The sequence below is a fragment of the Triplophysa dalaica genome, chromosome 20 (genome assembly GCF_015846415.1).
Source record: "Triplophysa dalaica isolate WHDGS20190420 chromosome 20, ASM1584641v1, whole genome shotgun sequence".
In the NCBI taxonomy this organism is placed as follows: domain Eukaryota; kingdom Metazoa; phylum Chordata; class Actinopteri; order Cypriniformes; family Nemacheilidae; genus Triplophysa; species Triplophysa dalaica.
The window spans coordinates 5,724,717-5,738,680 of record NC_079561.1 but is presented as its reverse complement, the minus strand read 5'-3'; the positions used below and the strand labels follow the sequence as shown (position 1 = coordinate 5,738,680).

General features: G+C 38.5%; 1 protein-coding gene across 10 annotated transcripts in view; it reads left to right on the top strand.

Moving 5' to 3' along the window:
* Window positions 1-9,908, top strand: part of agrn (agrin) — a 201,025-nt gene extending 191,117 nt beyond the window's left edge. For 6 of the 10 annotated variants that reach the window (XM_056733757.1, XM_056733749.1, XM_056733750.1 and 3 more), the window contains 4 exons: window positions 2,047-2,079; window positions 4,677-4,901; window positions 6,026-6,129; window positions 7,503-9,908. In XM_056733757.1, coding sequence (XP_056589735.1) covers window positions 2,047-2,079; window positions 4,677-4,901; window positions 6,026-6,129; window positions 7,503-7,660 — 520 coding nt within the window. In that variant the 3' untranslated portion in view covers window positions 7,661-9,908. The remainder of the gene's footprint in view (window positions 1-2,046; window positions 2,080-4,676; window positions 4,902-6,025; window positions 6,130-7,502) is intronic. The other 4 variants (XM_056733752.1, XM_056733751.1, XM_056733756.1 and 1 more) reach the window with 2 other exon arrangements.
* Window positions 9,909-13,964: the final 4,056 nt, after the last annotated feature.

Below are 13,964 nucleotides of genomic sequence, written 5' to 3'. Positions count from 1 at the left end.
CGAGATGTTTTTTTTTCTACATGAAAGTCGATTTCCAGGAAATGTTGCATCATTATCATCGGCTGCATCAGGAAACAGTTTCAGGATGGCATGTTTGGCATGAATGATGATGGGCATTGTGATTCGCCGACAGAAAGCATGAAAGTACCTGAACTGAATTTGAAAATATGTCTGCGTATATTCATCGAATGACTTATGAAAATATGGATGAAGCGCCTTTTAAGTGCAAGTTGTTTTTTTTACGTATTGAATTTTTAAAGCGCAGTATCCATCAATATTTAGTTGGTACTTTAGGTGGGTTTAAATGTTTCAATTTTGCCGTTCCATTAGAGGAATGCTCAATCTATTATTGTGTTCCTTTTAGTTATTCTTATTTTAAATGATTTGTTTCCTTCTGAATGTAATTAAGTGTCTAAGTGGCAGCGCCGAGCCCTTTAAAAGCTGGCAGCTTGATTAAATGGAATTATGTTATGTATTATGCTCCATGAAAAGTTTCTGTCTGGCTTTTAAGCCACATCAGTTTGTCTGTCAAATTGCTAACTGTGATTTCTAATAATTGTGCCTGAGATGAGAGAGAACGTGGCACATTAATTAAGGATTTGTCTCTCAAAAACCGGCCGCCATAAAAGGGGCTCCGTCCAGCATAGAAACCGAACCCACCGTAGACATCAATAACGGTTAAGAACAAGGCCTTCTTCATTGACTCTTCCCGGGGTTAATGCGTGTCACTTCCTTTACAAATGAAGTGGCAGATTAAAATTAATCTCAAGCAAGGAGCTCACTGGCCCTTCGCCGGTGTCATCAATTCAGCATGATCTGGTTTGAAAAGAGCCCTAAAAGCTAATGAATTCCTCAGAGGACACAGTGGCGCTAGATCTGTGGACTAATGTTTCTGTTAGTGTTTACTGTGCTCTTCATCTGTCTTTATTCTCTCTCTATAGCTCGGCAAACTTGGATCAATTTTCCTGTGCTTACGATTAAAGTGACCTGTTTTTAAATACGCTTTTCTCATATTTAGCCATTTGACCTCATTTGGTATTAAGGAATATATTGTATTAAGTGCTGTTTCAAAACATACTGTGCTGCATCACTGCCTTCAAAGACAGCATTATAACCATGATGGAACAACTTAAGTGATTTGAATCGCTCTACATGAGCTGCATATCTTTAGTTTGATGTCAGCGTGTTGTTAAACTAATGGCGTGCTTATAAAGTATGCATAATATATAGCATGCACAAATATTGGGTATTAGTCCATTTCCCGGTATTGAGTATATTTGTATTTTTAAATCTAGCTAATTTTATAGGATTTTTTTGTATAGTAAAGATATGGGGGATCTTAAAGGTATAGTTCACCCAAAAATTATTTTGTTATTTTCTCACCCTCATGGCATTCCAAACCTGTTTGACATTCTACTACAAAAAGTATTTAAAAATGTTGGTAAGCAAATTACATCAACCCCCATTGACTTCTATTGTACGGACACAAACCCACTTCTCAAAATATATGATTTTGTGTTCCACATACAGGTTTAGAATGACAGGCGGGTTAATATATGACATCATTTTTATGTTTGGGTGAACTGTACCTTTAGTGGCGATATAATTAGGTTTTTGAGCTGTTGGAACAAGCTTTGCGTCATAGCGTGGTGTCTCGGTAGGCAGGTCACTTGGTTTTGGGAGAACATTTCATTGGCTTTGGTCCAATAGACATGATATTGCTTTAGCTCTTTCATACATTACCACTGAAACGTACCCTTAGTTTTTTTTTCATTTTCTCACTTCACTGGATGACATTTTGATGGATTCATTGTTGACTGTACAGTACGAGTTTAAATCATTAATAGCGTTTGGTTGTATGATTATCTTATGACTTTGCCCATGCTGGCATAACTACTGGTCAACTGAAATAATCTAGGAAGGTCACGCAGCTGGCATTCCTGTTTCTTGGCACATCTTGTGTCTGTGTATGCGAACCCTGTTTTTCCCCTCCTCCCCTTTTTGCACTTATTGCATGCCTATCATTTCTTCCCTTGCTCTTCTAAGCCCTGAGTCACTGGAGAACCCATCTGACCAGAGGTGAGTCCCCTCTGCTTGAACTGTTTTCAATGGCATGCCGTCCTTCCACACCCAGCCGTCCTACACAGGCTAAAGGCCAGGGTCATTGCCGTGTAACCCAGCTTGTGGTGACACGTTGAAATCTAATGTGAGAGGCGTGTATTTAAAGGAATAGTACACTGGAAGTACGCTTTAAATTCTGTCACCAATGACAGTGAAAATAAAAGTAGTCCATATGACCATATCTCGAGTCATCTCAGGTAAACAAAAGCTTTGTGTTAGAATAAGACTGAAAGTTAGGTCAGTATTTACTGAAAATCTTAGTGTGTGATGTAACCAATCGTCATTGAAAATTGCATCACATGTCCTCGCCATAACAAATTAAAAGTCCCCTTGTGGTCATAAATTTTGAGCTTGTCTTTGATCAGCAAAATAAAATATTCAGATATTCCTTTGTGAAAATAATTTTTCATGTCTTAAAAAATTTTGAATGCGACCTTGCTTTATTAAGTACATGTGAAACTGTGCATATATAAATTCATGTCTGCATCCATTGTCACACCAGCTCACATTAGCATTAAAACATTGAAAACATTATCATTGAAACTCTTTAATCACGGGGGCTCGGGGGATTTTAATCACGGGGGCTCTAAAGTACGCAGCGAATCGAATTAGATATAGGTACAGTGAGGAAAAGTGAAGCTTTTGTACGACTCCAGAAGGCTCGTCGATATGATGCACGAAGTGTATGGACTACATTTATGATTCTATAAGGGTGCTTTTATTGTACAAAAAATTGACTTTGCATGTGAACAAAACACTACTGTTTCTCAAGAAAAAAGTAATTCAAAGAAGTTTGTAATGACATGAGGGTGAGTAAATCATGACAGAATCTGGACAAACTAATCTCAATATGCATTCCTATGTGAGCCACTGCCACCTATAGGTGGACACTCAAAGCTTGCGTATGCTATGTGTAAATGGTAGCCCTTATAGACGTGCCGTGCTAAAAATAGTCATCCACAATTGAAATGCACAATCTACAATTAATCCAAAAGGCCTGGTTGTGTTAATGAAATCAGAAATATGATTTTTCTTCAGAATGTTCTAGATGCTGGAGATCCTAATGGGATACGAGCAATAATGCTCTCAGCAGAGTGGTGTGTAATCATAGTTAGCTGCCCTCATAGTGGAGCTCTGGCCCGCGGCCCTGCGCAGGGAAGGCCTGTGGAAAGAGTCCAGTCAGCACATTACGTGTGTCTCATCGGAAAGGAATTCAATTACACCAAATAATTATTCAGCCTTACGCCATCACAGCCTCATCATAAAATCTGCATAATGAATTTGCGATTCCAGAATTCTAAGTTGAGTTCGCAAACTCTGTGAGACAAAATTGGAGTTGTCAGTCAGATCGACGGCCGCGTGGCAGAGCAGAAAAAAGCCACACTGGCTTCCGTGGTCTGATTAACTTGAGCCCATGATGATCCTCGGAGTAACCGCACCGGTACCCGAGACAACATGCTTTGACTTCGGACTCTTTCCAGTTATACAGGACTCTTTTTTGAAAATACACACACTAGATATGTTCGCTGAACCTCAACACATGAGGAAACATAGCTACACACAAACTGACAAATAAACGAAATTGGTGAGATCGCGGTTTGGTTGAGCGTGCCACACCTGCAGAGATTGGTGTTGGTGTGGTGTGAAGATAAAAGTCACCATCTGCTTTCTCCGCTTCTGTGTTTTGTGTCCATCGTCTCTCTATTGTCGTCTCGTCTGTGTTTTGTCTTTGTCTTGTTTGTGTCTTTTTTTCGTGTTGTTCTCACTTGTCTTGCTCCTGTTTACACATTACCTGATTTAGCAAACAAGCCCCCGTGCATCTATTTGCCATCCTGACTCACAAGCACACGCTCTCGCTCGAATAAAGTCCCTCTTGATGTTAGAGACTACGGATGCACGACAGAGCACAAAAGAATTGTTGTTAAAATAGATTCTTTCCTCTGTGGCGTATCTCGGCTTGTATTCGGGGAGGTGTGTCGGTGACGATCAGGTTCCCCGATGGCCTGAACAAAAGTGTGAAGTCTCCATAGGCCATGGTTGTCAGAGTGACATTGATTGACTTCCCCAAGGACAACCAGATGTCACCTTTTCTTATACTCCCTCTATAAGGGGGGCGCATCCAGGCAACTAGATCAAAAAGCACATCAGACAGCAGCTAATATGAGCGTCCTTCCTTAGTGCTCCCTGTGCAGGAAGAACAAATGGAGAGCTTGCAGGCAAGATAGGAAATCTTAACTTGTAGATAACCTAAAGTGTGTCACCAGCTCTCTCACACACACACATACACATTCATGTTCAAAAGACCACCCCCTTCCCCTCATGGCCTAGTTTCACTGATGTTCTATGAAGACCCGTTAGGATCTGAACACTCAAACTGTTCAATCGTGCACCATATTGCTCATTAGTTAATGCACCTATGTAGATAATGCACAACCACTGTTTTTTTACACTTAAACTATATTGTGTAAGTAGCAGGTAAGTCTCATGTTGTTAACACGCCCTCACCTGAACAAGGATGACTTTGTGACCGCGACTGCTTTTTCTCTTTGATCTAGTGAGAAGGCCCTGCTGGTGAATAAATTTGAGCTGAGCATTAAGACCGACGCTACCCACGGTTTGATATTGTGGAGCGGGAAGGGAGTGGAGCGTTCCGACTACATCGCTCTCGCCATCGTGGACGGACGGGTCCAGATGACCTACGACCTTGGCTCAAAGCCTGTGGTGCTACGCTCCTCTGTGCGGGTCAACACAAACCACTGGATACGAATTAAGGCCAGCAGGTAAAGAAACATGAAGATAACTCAAAGACTAGAGAACGTTAGTACAGTTGTTGCCACAGGTTTGCCTCTAGAGGACGGCATTTACATCCAACAAAGGTTGTAGATTTTCAGTCTGTTGTTCACACTGACAGGGAGAAGTAACTTCAATAGACTTCTACTGTTTAGTTAGATACAAATTTATATGTGGTGCAAGTTCGTGCAGAAAGTCATCTTCGCATAGTTTTACACAGAAGTATTTGAAGAAAATCAGGTTTTTGGCCCCTGATAGCACACATACATATGGCAGACACCTATTTGTGACCCTGGACAACAAAACCAGTCTTAAGTAACACAGGAACATTTTTAGTAATCGCCAAAAATATATTGTGAGGGGAAAAAATTCAGATTTTACTTTTTGCCCAAAATCATTGGGATATTAAGTAAAGATCATGTTCTATGAAGATGTTTTATAAATTTCCTACTGTAAATGTATAAAAACTTTCTTTTTGTGAGTGGATGGCCTTTTACATGCCTCAGATTAACAACTTCAAAGGCAATTTTCTCAATATTTAGTTTTTTTATGCACCCTCAGATTCCAGCTTTGTAAACAGTTGTTGTTCCGCAAGAAAGTCGCCTTTCATAACAAACCATATAGAAAGCTTATTTCTTCAGTTTTCAGATGTTGTAGAACTTGAGCCTTAAAACTGGTTTTGTCGTCCAGGGTCACATTTGATATCTGCATTTCCATCTTCATTGATGTCTTTTTTTGTTTGCTCATCTGCAATACGTCTCTTAGACGTCTGATGTCACATTTCATATAACGCCTAAAAGATGCATGTAAGGTGGTCATATTTTATAATGTATGTCCAACTGCTCTTACTACGATGTTTAGCAGATGTTTTGACACAGCAGATGTTGTCCAGATCTCCAGATCTTTAGCAGACTGTTATTTGGGGATGTTTTGATAACTAAAAAAAACCCAGCTAACTAACACAATAATAAAACTCAATAAAAACATGGCAAAAAAATGTTTAGCAAAAAAATGTAAACTATATGACCTGATTTAACATTTTCTTTTGCAAATGAACTCTTCGTTTGTTTTTAATGCTCCGCACTTGCTCATTTTTCTTCTGTTTTCTTCTCAGAGCGCTCAGAGATGGCTCTCTGCAGGTTGGTAATGAGGCAGCTGTCACCGGGTCATCACCCCTGGCCGCCACACAGCTGGACACAGACGGCGCACTCTGGTTGGGTAAGTCCTTGAGTAAACTCTTTTGCTAAATCTTTGCTCATTTGTAACCAACACACCTGCACCGCCACACAGAACATCCACAGTCTCCATTTAGCTTGTACTCTCTAATTGGATCTTGCCCCAAAGCGTGCGTTTTTAAAAGTTAAATCTCATTTCAACTGAGCATTACACAAGAACTTCACGGATGTGCTTCAGTGGGTATTAAAAATTGAGATGTTAAAACATGTTATTGACTTGTGAGAGGTTTGTAGGAAGTTACTGTGAATTCCAGGATGAGTTTCCGCTGTAGGGTAACATCTATGGTTTAATATCTCAAAGCCTCGGTGTGTTTTTTTAATGACAAAGCAAGCTCATGAGAGACAATTTTGAGGAGACAACATCTTAGCGGCCTAGAATTACTTGAGAAATGTGTTTGTGTCGAGAAGCGCAAGGCCAGCCAGCATCAGTGGGACAGGTGTTGTGGATGCCCGGCGGCGAGAATAGATTATTCTTACACAGCTTGAACATCAAGGGCTCTCTCGTAAAAAAATCCCTTCTGTCAAATACCGTCTTTTATTTACTTATGAAGATGTAATTCACTTGAAATTAGCCCTGTCAGTCTTTTGGTCGGAGGCAAACAATCTGAATGAAGGGGACAACGTGAGGAGCATGATCCCAAGCTATGCTCACAAATTGTAACAGAGTAATTTTTTAGCCATTCTCAAAAAGAGGATTTTTGACAGTGTCAGGTCCCTGAGGGTGAGAAGCTCTAACTCTAAAAACTTTCAGCCCACATCCCTGGAGCCCTTGTTTCCAAAAGTACTGTTTGATCTTTTTACCGTTTCCTGAGTTCCGTTCACCTGTCTCCATCCTTTCACAGTCTGACTCTTCCGCGTTAGACACCGGTGTGTTTTGGGAATGATGAAGTTTTCAACATTCTTCAGTTGTGAATTTCCATAACCCACAGGCTGTTCGTTACTTTTTAATAAACGATTTAGCTAGCCATGAAGCCATGCTAGTGTGTTCATACTGTATATCTATCTATCTAGTCTATTTTAGACTTACTTTGAAGTTGCATACATGCTGGTTATATACAATAGTCAAGAACACACCCTACACAAATCTAAGATTGAAACCCAAACCACGTTCACATAAAAAAATATATCCCCAAAGGTGTTTATTTTTTTGTGAAACACAAAAAGGAAAAGATGTTAATAAATGTTAATGAACGGATACTACTTGAAATTTTTGTCATTTTGACAGCTCATCTCCCCAATTCATTTTCATTATTTATAACAGATGGGCTGTCAAAATGACAAGAAAATTCAAGTGGTACGCGTTCGGTGAATCATGTGTACCTGATGGGATCTTTCTGTTCTTTCTCTGCTCTCAAGGTGGTCTGGAGGAGCTCACTGTTGCTCGCCGGTTGCCCAAGGCTTACAGCACGGGTTTTGTTGGATGTGTTAGAGATGTGATAGTTGACGGGGTGGAACTGCATCTGGTGGAGGACGCCTTAAACAGTCCCAAAATATTACACTGTTCTGCCAAATAGTGCAGCTTCCCCTCTTTCTTTCCAACACCATGTCTACTGCTGTAATTATTTTTCTATTTTTTGTATACTTTTCTTTGATTTTATATTTGAAAAATTACATTGTTTTAATTATTTTTTTTTCTTTTCATCTTTGCATCCACACTTAATCACATCCTCAGTTGCAGGTGAACATGGTGTCACAAGACATGCAAAATGCGTATTATTTCTGTGCCGTTTCGACGACAAACAAAACAACATTGACTTGCTCATTACTTGAACTGTGGCAGATGAGGTCGGTGCTGTCTGGATTGCCTTTCGGTGCCATAACTCCCTCGACATCCGGCAATCATCATACATTCCTCTGAGCCGTTGCTGCGGCCCATTACTACGCGTAAAGATCTAAAAAATGACTTTCTGCTTCATCGAGATACGACGGCATCCGTGAAATAAGCTGAGCAAGTCTATGTACGATATTCCTCATTTATGAAACCACTAACAGGGGTGAACGCTCAGTGATTCAGAGCCTCCCTAGATGATAGTAGCTGACATAATATTTAGCATTCCTCAGAATTCAGAATTATTTTCCTTGCAAATGTCACTATCGATCTGTGAGATGTAATAAATAGTAAAGAAAAACATGAGACTGTGAATTTTGAAGATGCTATTTTTTCGTTGCAATGGTTTGTCTCATGTGCTGTGTATATCTAAAGAGCATTTACATATATATACTATATGACCACTTGTTGCATGCATCTTTTTAAGTGTTGAGTTGATTTTCTCTTGGTTTTTTCAATCTCCATCATTCCATTCAGGGCAGAAATGTAGCTAACCAGGATGACTACATTGCAATGTAAATTACCTGTATTTCTTCTGTTTCGAAATTCATTCAAGTTGGGAGACATGTTGAATTTTTATAATATATTTGCTCAGAATTGTCAATCTAGACTTCTTGTGTACGACGGGAAAAAATCAGTTGTTACATCAACTCAACATCGGGAGGCGCTGTAACACTGGAAGAGATGAGAGAGACTCAAAGGACACATCAGGTGGACGCAAACGCATTGAAATTCATGGCATGTTCAGTCATCGAACAAAAATTACGTGTGCACCGCATTGTTTTCTATCTTGTATCAAAAGAAAATGTTGCTTTTCAATGCTGCCAGCACTTGCTACAAAGGGATGGCGTATGTTGTAGACCCCTTGCATCCTATGACTGTGGCCCCCAAAACAGCTGTTCGTGTCCCAGAAGTAACCAGTGAAAATAGTAATGCATGGGTTTGTCATGTCAAAAATGGTTTTGTAACCTGTTCAAAGGCAATGACGCAATGCTATGGTTTCTACTGCTCTCTCAGTGTAAGAAATATTAAGAGTTTGATACCAGATGCTTTGCAGTATTCAAAAAAATGGTATAAAACATCACAGTTTCTTTTTGTAATTTTCTTTCTTTTGGGCTTTTTTCCCTCAGCAAATTCATTTTGTGTACATTGTGTCCTAAGTTACTGAGGTTGTAGTATTATACACTGGAACCAAGTCTGACGTGTCTATAAACAAAGCATATCCTGATGTCGCATATATGAGTGGTGGTATCTGGGAATCACTGATGATGTTTGTGTCTAGGGTTCAAACAGAATTCACAGGATGCCTAGTGTTATGGACTAAGACCGGGAGCCCTTGCTTACTGCACGAGCTATGGATCATCCACTCTTTTTGTGCCCTCATCCCACTTAGAAGGACTCAAACTTTGTCTATTTTCTAATAATGGAAGTTTTTTTTTGACATCATCCAGTAGCTTTGGTCCTGTACACTTGGAGTGCTCTTAAGGGACGAGGCCCAACGCCATGAAGATCTGCTGTGTGACTGGAAACTGAGAAATGCCTTAAAATCATTCACCGTTCATGAGTGACAAAAGTTTATGTCCAAATTGTTCTGTGCTCTCACTTTAGCCGATATATTAGTCTCAATACATTTTCATAATGTAAATGAATTCATAAATGTTAATAATTATATTAATAATGCTTATAAAAATGTCCAGAAAGCCTCGATAATAGTGGTTCTGGACTCTACAAAATACTATTTACTGTACAAATACTATTTTCAGGATCTTATTTATGTCTTAAGAGGATTCCCAGGTTGGCATTTGTAAACTACTGTTTTCATTGAATTCTACTTAATGGGCAGTGCACAGAATGAGAGGCATGACATTACCACTACTAACTTTATTACCTGTGTCTTGTGTTCCAACCACCATAAAATAAAACGTCAAACAAACTGAACTGACTTTGAAACCTGTCTGTAACCTTTCAAATCTATGAATAAATCCCTTCATTTTCCAAACTGTCAACTACAGCCTCCCTTATAGTATTATCCAACCAATCCACAACAGAGATCTAGTCTTTAAAGATTGTCTTTTGTTTAAATACTGAAAAACTCATGGGATTCAGGGATTACGTCATAACTTCTGTCACCTTGTCATTCCAATTCTGTAAGACTTTCTTTTTTGTGTGGAAAAGGAATTATATATAAAATCCAAGTCGTTTCCCCTCATGAAAGTAAACAGGGATCTGTCTTTGGTATCCATCTAAAGCAGCTTGTGACATTCAAAACTTCATGTTTCACCCAAGACAAGAGTCATGCAGGATAGAACGAGACGAGGGTTAGGAAACCATGACAGAATTTATATTTTTGAGTAAACGAACCCATAAAGGTGTTTATAAACAAGCACAGCTTGTATTTTGCAGGGGGTTAAAAGGGGGGTAGAATCGAGTGAATTATGCAACAGTGTATGTTCTCTCAAGGCCAAAAAAATATCATCACACATGAGAGCCTAAGACTGTCAACTATTAGACAAATATATCCCATCAAAGAAATGTGCCTGATGGAAAATGTATTAGATTTCTCTGCATGCTAGTAAATGTGAAATACTCCATGCATTAAATTCTTGCTTTATGTTCATACTAGTGCAATAAAGAGGCTTTTACTGCAAATAACAAGACTTTAGCTGTCTGGCAAGATCAGGCGATCTGTGGCTTTCTTTGTTCTTCCTCAGGGGTTTTGCTTTGGACAACAGAGTCCTCAGGCTCTAAGGTCAAGGGCCATCTTGGAAGTGGGGGGGGCGTCTTCCTTTGGGGAACGACATCCTTCAGTGCATTTCCTTAAAGGGATACTTCACTCAAAAATGAAAAAATCTGTCATCATTTGCTCACTTTCGACTTGTTCCATATCTGTATGAATTTCTTTGTTCTGATGAACACAGAGAAAGATATTTGGAAGAAAGCTTATTACCAAACAGATCTTGGCCCCCATGGACTTCCAAAGGAAAAATTGGGTTATAATTTTTTTGTTCTATTGAACACATTTTGAAGAATGTATAGGATAGCAAACAGTTCTGGGGCACTTTTGACTGCCATTGTATTTTTCCTACTATGGTAGTCAATGGCGGGCAAATTCTTCCAAATATCTTCCTCTGTGTTCATCAGAACAAAGACATTTATACAGATTTGGAACAACAAGAATTTTCAATTGTGGGTGAAGCATCACTTTAAGTGGGGGATACCCCACCAATGCGTGCAGTTCAGAAAACAATTTATTAAACCATGTGTTGTAATTTGATTAAAATGTATATTGGTGGATGAGTGGACCCCACGATTTTATTATTCTGAATTTCTGAATAATTGCGGGTGATTTAATCTAATTGTGGGTGTGCTTTCCCTTAGATGGGTGAAATGTGTTAAACAGTTAACTGCCCAACAAAGAGCTCTCAAGGATTAAGTTACACTGCACAGAGAACAGTGGGCCAGACTTTCTTCACAGAGTGAGAAATCCATAGATAAAGCACTGCATTTCAGTTAATTGCATAACCATGTCCACGGCAGACTAATCTCCCTTAGGGCCAGTGACGTCATGGCAACCATGGCATCACTTCAGTGCCCTGCCGGCTCCAGACTGTGCCCACAGCTGCCACCTTCAATTCACTCTAATGCAAAAGATGCCGGTCCAAATGAAACAAAAAAAGCGTGTATTTTATATTCAAGACCTTTACGTACTGTAACCAGAAATAATAATAAACATGGCTAGAAATGAAATGACTTTAAAAAGTCATATACACTATGTCACAATGCATAGGCTAACAGAGATTGCATTAGCTGAGATCAAAGTATTATTGTTTTTACACCACCAAGATTATCAGATTAAGGTCAATTTGTGGGGAGAAGAAATAATGTGGGTTTCTGCTTTAAAAATAAAAGTACTATAGAAGAAGTGTGTCTGGCTCTATTGTTCTATATAGTAGCCTACGTTTAACATCCCCAAAATCTATGGCGCAAACGTTTCTCCAATATCCTGTTTTAGTAGCTTTGTACAGATTATATAAAAAAAAGAAATAGATATTGTAAGAACCTTCACTTAGGGTTAAAAATGGCTTCCCTCGTATTGCTGCAAAGAACGCTTAAACTTTATTTTTGTTAGTGTATTAAATATACCATTAAGGTACACAATTATTAAGTGCACTATGTTTGGGTAACCTAAAATGTGCTAACATCTTAAGTTATCTATTTTCCATCAACTGCTGTAAGTGATATTGTTGCTTGTTCGTGAATTTAAAAAAGGATAAAAAGAACCACTGTGTATGGTTTTCATCAGTACCTATTTACATTTAGTCATTTAGCAGACGCTTTTATGCAAAGCGACTTAGAAGTTGGGTAAATAATTGAAGCAATTGGGTCAAACATAAGGACAACAAAAGCATAAGAGCAATAAAAAACATGTCTCACAAAGCCAACTACAGTGTACAGAGCCAAGTTTGGTTTATCTAAGCTTATTTTTTTATTTTTTATTACATTTAGTCATTTAGCGGACGCTTTTGTCCAAAGCGACTTAGAAGTTGGGTAAACAATTTAAGCAATTGGGTCAAATATAAGGACAACAAAAAGCTCAAGAGCAGTAAAAACATGTCTCACAAAGCCAACTACAGTGTACAGAGCCAAGTTTAGTTTATCTAAGCTTATCTTTTTATTTTTTATTACATTTAGTCATTTAGCGGACGCTTTTATCCAAAGCGACTTAGAAGTTGGGTAAACAATTGAAGCAATTGGGTCAAACATAAGGACAACAAAAGCATAAGAGCAATAAAAAACATGTCTCACAAAGCCAACTACAGTGTACAGAGCCAAGTTTGGTTTATCTAAGCTTATTTTTTATTACATTTAGTCATTTAGCAGACGCTTTTATCCAAAGCGACTTAGAAGTTGGGTAAACAATTGAAGCAATTGGGTCAAATATAAGGACAACAAAAAGCACAAGAGCAGTAAAAACATGTCTCACAAAGCCAACTACAGTGTGCAGAGCCAAGTTTAGTTTATCTAAGCTTATCTTTTTATGTTTTATTACATTTAGTCATTTAGCGGACGCTTTTATCCAAAGCGACTTAGAAGTTGGGTAAACAATTGAAGCAATTGGGTCAAACATAAGGACAACAAAAGCATAAGAGCAATAAAAAACATGTCTCACAAAGCCAACTACAGTGTACAGAGCCAAGTTTGGTTTATCTAAGCTTATTTTTTTATTTTTTATTACATTTAGTCATTTAGCGGACGCTTTTGTCCAAAGCGACTTAGAAGTTGGGTAAACAATTTAAGCAATTGGGTCAAATATAAGGACAACAAAAAGCACAAGAGCAGTAAAAACATGTCTCACAAAGCCAACTACAGTGTACAGAGCCAAGTTTAGTTTATCTAAGCTTATCTTTTTATTTTTTATTACATTTAGTCATTTAGCGGACGCTTTTATCCAAAGCGACTTAGAAGTTGGGTAAACAATTGAAGCAATTGGGTCAAACATAAGGACAACAAAAGCATAAGAGCAATAAAAAACATGTCTCACAAAGCCAACTACACTGTACAGAGCCAAGTTTGGTTTATCTAAGCTTATTTTTTACTTTTTATTACATTTAGTCATTTAGCAGACGCTTTTATCCAAAGCGACTTAGAAGTTGGGTAAACAATTGAAGCAATTGGGTCAAACATAAGGACAACAAAAGCATAAGAGCAATAAAAAACATGTCTCACAAAGCCAACTACAGTGTACAGAGCCAAGTTTGGTTTATCTAAGCTTATTTTTTACTTTTTATTACATTTAGTCATTTAGCAGACGCTTTTATCCAAAGCGACTTACAAAGAGTTAGGGAGCAACAAGCGATATGTCATACAGGAAGATAATTTTTATATAATTATATATAAGACCGATAATATTTAACTTGTTTTGCATAAAGTTTTGCAGCCTGTTGTGTGTCAGTGTGTCGTGCTCTGTGTGAGTGAGAGGCGGAGTGAGC